The 7,437-nt window shown below is 38.0% G+C and overlaps 1 protein-coding gene across 1 annotated transcript; it reads right to left on the bottom strand.

The window, feature by feature from the left end:
• Window positions 1–1,597: 1,597 nt before the first annotated feature.
• tob1a (transducer of ERBB2, 1a) lies at window positions 1,598–5,045 on the bottom strand. Its single transcript, XM_060892149.1, has 2 exons — window positions 4,801–5,045; window positions 1,598–3,698 (listed from the first exon to the last, which is right to left on the bottom strand). The coding sequence occupies exon 2, from the start codon at window positions 3,529–3,531 to the stop codon at window positions 2,551–2,553; it is 981 nt and encodes a 326-aa protein (XP_060748132.1). The 5' UTR covers window positions 3,532–3,698; window positions 4,801–5,045; the 3' UTR covers window positions 1,598–2,550.
• Between the last annotated feature and the right edge of the window lie 2,392 nt (window positions 5,046–7,437).

Below are 7,437 nucleotides of genomic sequence, written 5' to 3'. Positions count from 1 at the left end.
GACAGTCTGAAAACTAAAAATTTATAACCTAGTCACTAGCCCTGTAGCCTAGTCCCTGATCTAATGAGCTGCCTACAGCTAAATTATTTATATAACTGAATGCGATCGGATAAGTAAAATAGAATATTCATATTTAAAAAATGGACTCTCTGAACTATCAACAGTTTTTGTTTATTGTTTATTGTTTTTTTGAGATCATCTGAAATAGATTGCTAGAACTGCATTTGGACCGTTGCCCGCCAGTTCATCAGTTCATGACCCCTTCTCTATACATGAGAGATTAGATGGCCCAAGATGCCTGTACTGGGTAAGGACTGGACAGAAATTCTTGCACAAGGGTGTGTTTATGTGTAAATGTTTAGTCATAAGGACTGCAAAAGATACTAAAAACTAGGACATGCAACTGTTCTGAAGCAACAGCATATGGAGTACAACTGCTCCAAGTAAAAAAAAAAAAGACCACTAAGAATGTCCATTCTTCATATAAAGGAAGTAGATGAACAATTGAAGTAATTTGGAACAGCTGAATTGCATGTGCACTGAAATCTGTCACAAAAAAAGCCCTGTGATTTTTTTTCTCAATTATATAAAACTGCTAATGAATAGACTAAAACCCTAAAGAGTTAAAAGATCATTTCATGTTAAGAAGCAATAAAATTGCTGTTCATTTCATGAAGTGACACATAAACTGTAAATGCTGTACATATATATTTTAACTTTCCACTCAGCTGTAACTTCTCAATCAAGCCTACTACTCAATGAGTTTAATATAGGCTGAATTTACTTCTTGCAGTTGGGGAGAGCCATTAAGTCATGCTAGCTGCCATATTTAGAACTCAGAAAGAGCAGCCCACTCCACCTGTTTACACAAGTGTGAAAAGGAAAAAAAATAGACCAGGGGCCCCAGCCTGACCAGCCCCTATACTAAACCTTTATGATATATCTGTCAAACCACACAGGGCTATATCAGTCACATGGGGGGGAGTCAAAATGAGATTAGCCTGGAGGGTGCATCAATACTTTGCCATAGAAGCACCACAACACACCACCAAGGCTTGTTGCAGCAGACTTGTCCTGCCATTTCAAGGACGTTACAGCTATTAGCAAAGCAGCACTGAGCCTGACAGGCAGGGAAATAAAGCCATTCCCTGTAGTAAACAATGATTAAATAAAACATATATATTTTACTTCCAAGTGCAGTGCAGTGTTTTAGATCCATAAAAGACAGTAAGCTGAAGAACATTTTAGTGATTTTTTTAGCTGAAGAATTTATTTTGGGTTGATATTATCTTTGTGTGTATAGTAGACAGAGCCTACAGATATATCAGGATGTAAAATGGCAATATATTTGACTTAAAATGGATAAAATTAAGTATATATAAATATAACTAAAGCTGCAATTAGGCTTGTAAGGTAATTATGTAATTAAGTAATTTTGGTCAAAGAAACCTTGAATGCAAGTGTGTGCTTGGTTTGAAGTTAATCAGAGATTTAAGTTAATCAAATTTAAAAGTAGTATATGTATATATAAATTTATTATGCTATGTTTAACAGAAAATCCTAGAATAATAGATGAATAAATATTTAGACAAGCAAATATTTTCAAGACTTTTAATACAAACTTAATAAACTCTCAGTCCCTCTTAACATGTAAGACACTGACTCAATACTTTTGTTATACCGTGTGTTTTTATCAAGTATTGCACGATGTAGGTACAAAATTAATATACGATTACATTTTGTCATAATATAGCAAAAATCTTAACTTTTAACAGAAAATACAACTCTTGTTTCTTTTTTCCAAAAAAGCAAATATTCTTGAATCCCACCACTACGGAATATTCTGTACACAATCCTCAGAATAGTCAATGTTTTTAAAGATGGATTCATTTCACAATTTTAATAAAAAAAGAAATAACACAAAAGCTGCTGCAGCCATCACAGATCACTGGAGTAGTAAAAAGATATAAATGCAATACCATGTTGTAGAAACAATATATACTCTGATATTTTACAAACTCTGTACTAAATTAAATTATACAATTAGAAAAAAGACCAGGAAATTTCCACTTAGTATTTATGCCAATCCTTTGAAAATTGGCTGTCCAGCTATATCTTAAATACTGTAAGAGGCCATGACTTGTGTTTAAATTCCTCATAGAGTTTTCTTAAAACAGTCAATAAAAAATAATTTTGTGCTTGGTTGGCAAAAAAAAAAAAAAAAAAACAATATAATGTTGAGTTTAGGTAACCAAGCTTGGACATAGAGTATTACAAGCTTCATCATAAAAAACAAAACAAATAAAGAATAACAAAAGAAATAAAAAAAAAAACTCAAGGGGGCAAAGTATTTCACCCTCGGGCCCATGCTCTTTGACTTGTACACTGGGACTGTACAGTTAACATGTAAGCTTTTCCTTTTTCTTTTTTTTTTTTTTTTTTGCACTTTTCTATTTTTTTTTTTCCACTTTTTCAGAATTTTAGAAAATAAGCACCCCCATCCAATCCCCAGTCACATATCTCTGGTCATTTTAGTAGCATCTTTGTTTCCTAGTTGGCCATTACTGGCTGGAATTGCTGGTTAGAATACTGCATGTTGCTCAAGCTGAAGTTTAGGCCATCCATCAGGGACTTCTCATTCAGGCCCCCATAGGTGGTGAACACATCAAAGGCATTACTGTATTGGAGAGGGCTGAGATTCAGGCCAAGTGAGCTCTCTCCTGGGAACATTGCACTTGCACTGCCCTGGCCCTGGAGGCTGGGGAACACGAACTCCTTGGCATTTGGGGAAAGGGCCGATGTCTTCTGCTGCTGTCCGTTCAACCCAAGGCCATAGAGTGAGTGCATCGAAGTGGAGATGGCTTTCTGCTTCAGGAGGTTGTTCACATTCAAGCCCAAGTTGGTGGGGGAGCTCCGTGACACCTTGTTGCCATTGCGACCACTACTCTTCATCTTGGTGGAGCCGAATTTGGTGGCAGCAAATGTGGCGGTGGTAAAGGTTAAAGGCTGGGTGGAGCGGGGCATGAAGGTGGGGCTGACAGCGGCCGACTGGCCGAAGGGTGGAGATGGTGAGCTGGATGTGGGTGAAGGTCCGACAGGCTCAGTGATTGGCATGAAGACCTGGGCCTCAGGGTTAAAGCTGTTCTTGATCTCTTTGTCCAACTCCAGCCCATTCTCATTGCTATCATCCATATAGAGCACCTTGACCGGTCCTTTTTCCCCAATCTGATAAGATACCTCAAAAGGATCGATCCAAACGCTGAGATCCTGAGGCAGGTTGTTGCGTACATCTTCGATGTCCAACCCACTCTCTTTGGCTGCTTGCTCAACGACCGGGTCCACTTTCTCCCCAACGTGAATACAGCGGAACCCAGATCCTTTGTATGGCTTGTCCGGGTACCAGTGTCCCTCGTACTTCTGTTTCAGCTGCCGTTCCAGCTCCTCGCCAAAAATGTTGACACGACGCCGTGGCAGCTTATTGTACAAGTAAGAAATGATAAAGTTGAGTGCTACTTGGATTTCAAGCTGCATAGCTGCTAAACTGGCCAGGTGCAAAATATTAGTATTTCCAGAAGCTGCTTGAAATCTCACGTGGTATCAAGCCTTGCACAATACAAGGATCAGCTGAAGCCAGGCAAAGGAACAAAAGTGCTGGTTGCAGAGGAAACGTCTCCTTCCACAGATGAGTGATCCAGTTCCTTTAGAAAAGCAAAGAGAGCCATGTTAAAAAGCAGAGCAATCATCATTTTATCTCTAATGTCAGGTGCCCTTGTGTGTTATATCCAACTAACTGCCTGAAAACTGATTGAGAAAACTGCAGTGTTGACATTACGATCTATAAACCTTTATGCTCGTGTAGATTTATTCGAATCGTCAAGAGGTTTTATAACCTGCTTCACACGCGTGCATGCGGGTTTCTACAGGAAATCAATGAATACATACTAAAAAACAAACAAACAAAAAAAAGCAGTACCATGCATCAACAAAATCAAAGTATTTAAAAAAAACCCGAACCTGGTTGCAGCGCTGCAGTGTGAATATATGGTTAAATCGAGGGCAGAAACCTGTTCATAATCGTTGGCAACAGTTTGCGCTGGAGGCAGAAAAACCCTGTCGACGTCAGCGTGCGTGTTATAAGCGCTTTGGCGTCAGAGACACGCAGCTCTCTGATCTGATCGTGTTACATAATAACGAGCTTCCACACTAGATCGCAACCAAACCGGTACGAATGTAAACATCTTCGCGATTTTTATTCGTGAGTTTCAGGTGTGCAGTCTCAGAGATTAGGAGCAGGTTGATACGAATGTGCTAGAATGTTTTAAAAAAAAAAAAAAGGTCTCAGTAGGATGCGGCTGGCGCTCCCAAATAAACCACAAGCATCATCGGCTCCTTCGTGAGACGTGAGATGTTGCTAGAAGATGCAAAACATTACAACTACGGAGTCTGATAGGATTCAGTGTTTAACAGCACGGAAAGGGCGTCATTAACGGTCTCAAAATGGGTTATAAAGAGTCATTAGGAACAACAGCGTTTACAACAGCACAAGGAAACCCGACAGTTGACGTGAAATGTTGCCATTAAACCATGAAATAAACGATTATAAAGGCTGCAGTGGAGAGTTTTAGTAGAGTTAGCAAAACCCCTCCCTGATACTGAAACCTCCTGCCTACTGACGCAGTAACTTGGCAGGACGTTGAACTTCTCTCTAAACAGAACACAACATCGTTCAACATTTTCATCTTCAGTGCAACATAAAATGAGAAACGCAAAAGATCATACACATCAACATAAGCTACTTACTGTCGTAAAAAAAAGCACGCTTCGCAGCAGTCGAAGTACCGTTAACTAGTGCAAATAGAAAACTAAAGATATAAATATTTTTTTCTTCACATTAAGCAAAGTGAACGTAAAAAAATAAAAAATAATAATAATAATATTCCAGTTTTTTTTGTTGGGTTTTTTTTTTTTTTTTTGACGTAAAGTTTGCTTCCGTTTAACCTTCGTTAAAGCGCCTTTCCACCCTCGATACCCGGGTGTTTTTACAACTTCGTCTCAGAGCGCTTGTCATCCTCCTGTATTTATAGTTTTCCTCCGCCGTCGACACGAGGTGGGCTGTGATGCGGTTTCAAAGGTCAAAACAATACGAACGCTGCATTGCAGGATGTGATTGGTCAGAATCAGGGAATAAACCCGCCCCGATTGTGAGGATCCTTCTTTTGATTGGACGAAGAAACTGTACTTCATTTCATACCAAGGGGTTTCGCCCGTTAAAGGGACTTGACGTCACACGTTACCTAGTTCCACTCATGGGGTCTCAGCTGAAACTACCATCAAGACTGCGAATATATAATAAAATATTCTGACTCATATCCAAAAAATACTTTATACGCGTTGCTAATATAGCAACAATGGTATTTTATTAGTCATAAATGTAAATAAACAGGGAAAGATTAAAAAGCTCGAACACTATGCAGAAATTCTCCTTTTCACAGTAGGTTAATATAGATTGATTATTTATCAGATTAGTGAAACGACGTAAATATGTATTTATTTTGTTTTACAAGCACTTTGCACACGTTAAACAGTAACTCGAAGCCTCAGCGGAAAGATACAGTGACAGTGGGCGGAGCTATGTGACAGTGGGCGGAGCTATGTGACTTCAGCAGGAAGAAAAATATAGAAACGCTGATTGGCTTAAAAAACCGGGCGGAGCTTCCAGTGAATAGTATAAACATAAAAAATCAGTCTGAAATCGAATACTATAATTATTACCTTAATAAGTAAAACAAGTACAATAATAATTTCTTATTTACTATGTACTAATATAGAAGACAAATAACATATTTGAGCTGGCTCCTGTTTGCGAGCTTCGTTCTGAAATGTTTTGTACTTAATGTAAATGACCTTTTTATGTTTTGGACAGTAGATGTCAAATTTAATTCATTCACCGTTACATGCTGCAGTTGCTTAATGTACTAGTACCTTTTTTATTATGTTATTGTACACTTCCATTAAAAGTACTGTCATGAAGAAAGTGTGAAGTGTGACAGTCAGTGGTCGGCATGCTGGACCTGTCTGTTATCTGCTTTTCCCCATAGTGCATTATAGGACAATTAAGTTCACATACTAAAACATTCTACTTGCAAATATATACATACATATATACATACACACACACACACACACACACATATATATATACATATATATATATATATATGTATATATGTATATAATATATATATATATATATATATATACACACACACACACACACACACACACACACACACATACATATATAAGAGATAGAGAGAAAGAGATCTACTCCTCATGCCAAATGCAGAATGCAGAAACCCCACTTTCTTTATCTGTAAGCATGAGCCTCTCCTCAACACTGCGTTTTTTCTTTTTTTAAATTCTGTTTGTGTGTAGCTGTTTGTGTAATCCAACTAATGATGCAGTGAAACAAAAAACACAAAGATTTATCTTAAATGGGCATTTGATTTCATTAACTGACAAGCCTGATGTGATTTAAATGAGTCATTAGTTAGCCTACTAACGAGCTGACTACTTCGACCATGTGGAAATATTAAAACTCCACTTCCTGTAAAGCAAAAAATTAAATAGCTTCTTAGCACAAATTTTCATCATTGCTCAAAAGTTAGATAGTAAATAGATTTGCAGACAAAACACTGACAAAACATTGGCATATAATGTTCCTTTTATTGAGAAGTAGTTACATAGCTGGTTGACCTGGTTAGCTATATTTTATTATATACTCATTCATCCATCTTGAGTAGCCACAGTATCCTGGTCAGGGTTTTTGTGGATCAGGAGTCTATCCCAGGAACACTGAATACAAGGCAGGAGAATTAAGGCCTGATGAGAATGCTGTTCCATTGCAGGACACCATTCACACCCATCCACACCTAGGGGTAATTGAGCACAGCTAATATGCTTCCTTGCATATTTTTTAGACAGTGGGAGAAAATGCAAAACTCCATACAGGCAGTAACTCAAGCTTAGGATTGAACCAGGCATTCTCTGTGATGTACCAGCTGTGATGTGGCAACAATCCAATGTACCAACATGCCACCAATCAGCTAATGTTATTAGCATACAGTATAAGCTATCTAATTAACCCAAGGCTATAGCAGTTTGTGCCTCAGACATTTTATGAGAATATTGTTATTATGTTGCTTGTCTACTGATACTTTACAAAGCTCATCAACACTACTAACCTAAGTTCATTTGCTCTGTGGAATTAAAAGCATGTTATAAATTTGTTAGCTTGCTACTGTAGATGACAAACAAGTATATCTGCATCTTTCTGGATAAAGAGCAGCAGTGCTTTCAGTGCATGATGAGGGTGAACAATTTGTGCCTGGATTCCTATCTTTAGTGCATTTGTTTACTGGGCTAAATAAATGCAAA

This window comes from Tachysurus vachellii, chromosome 18 (assembly GCF_030014155.1).
Source record: "Tachysurus vachellii isolate PV-2020 chromosome 18, HZAU_Pvac_v1, whole genome shotgun sequence".
NCBI lineage: Eukaryota > Metazoa > Chordata > Actinopteri > Siluriformes > Bagridae > Tachysurus > Tachysurus vachellii.
This window is presented reverse-complemented; position numbering and strand designations above follow the sequence as displayed.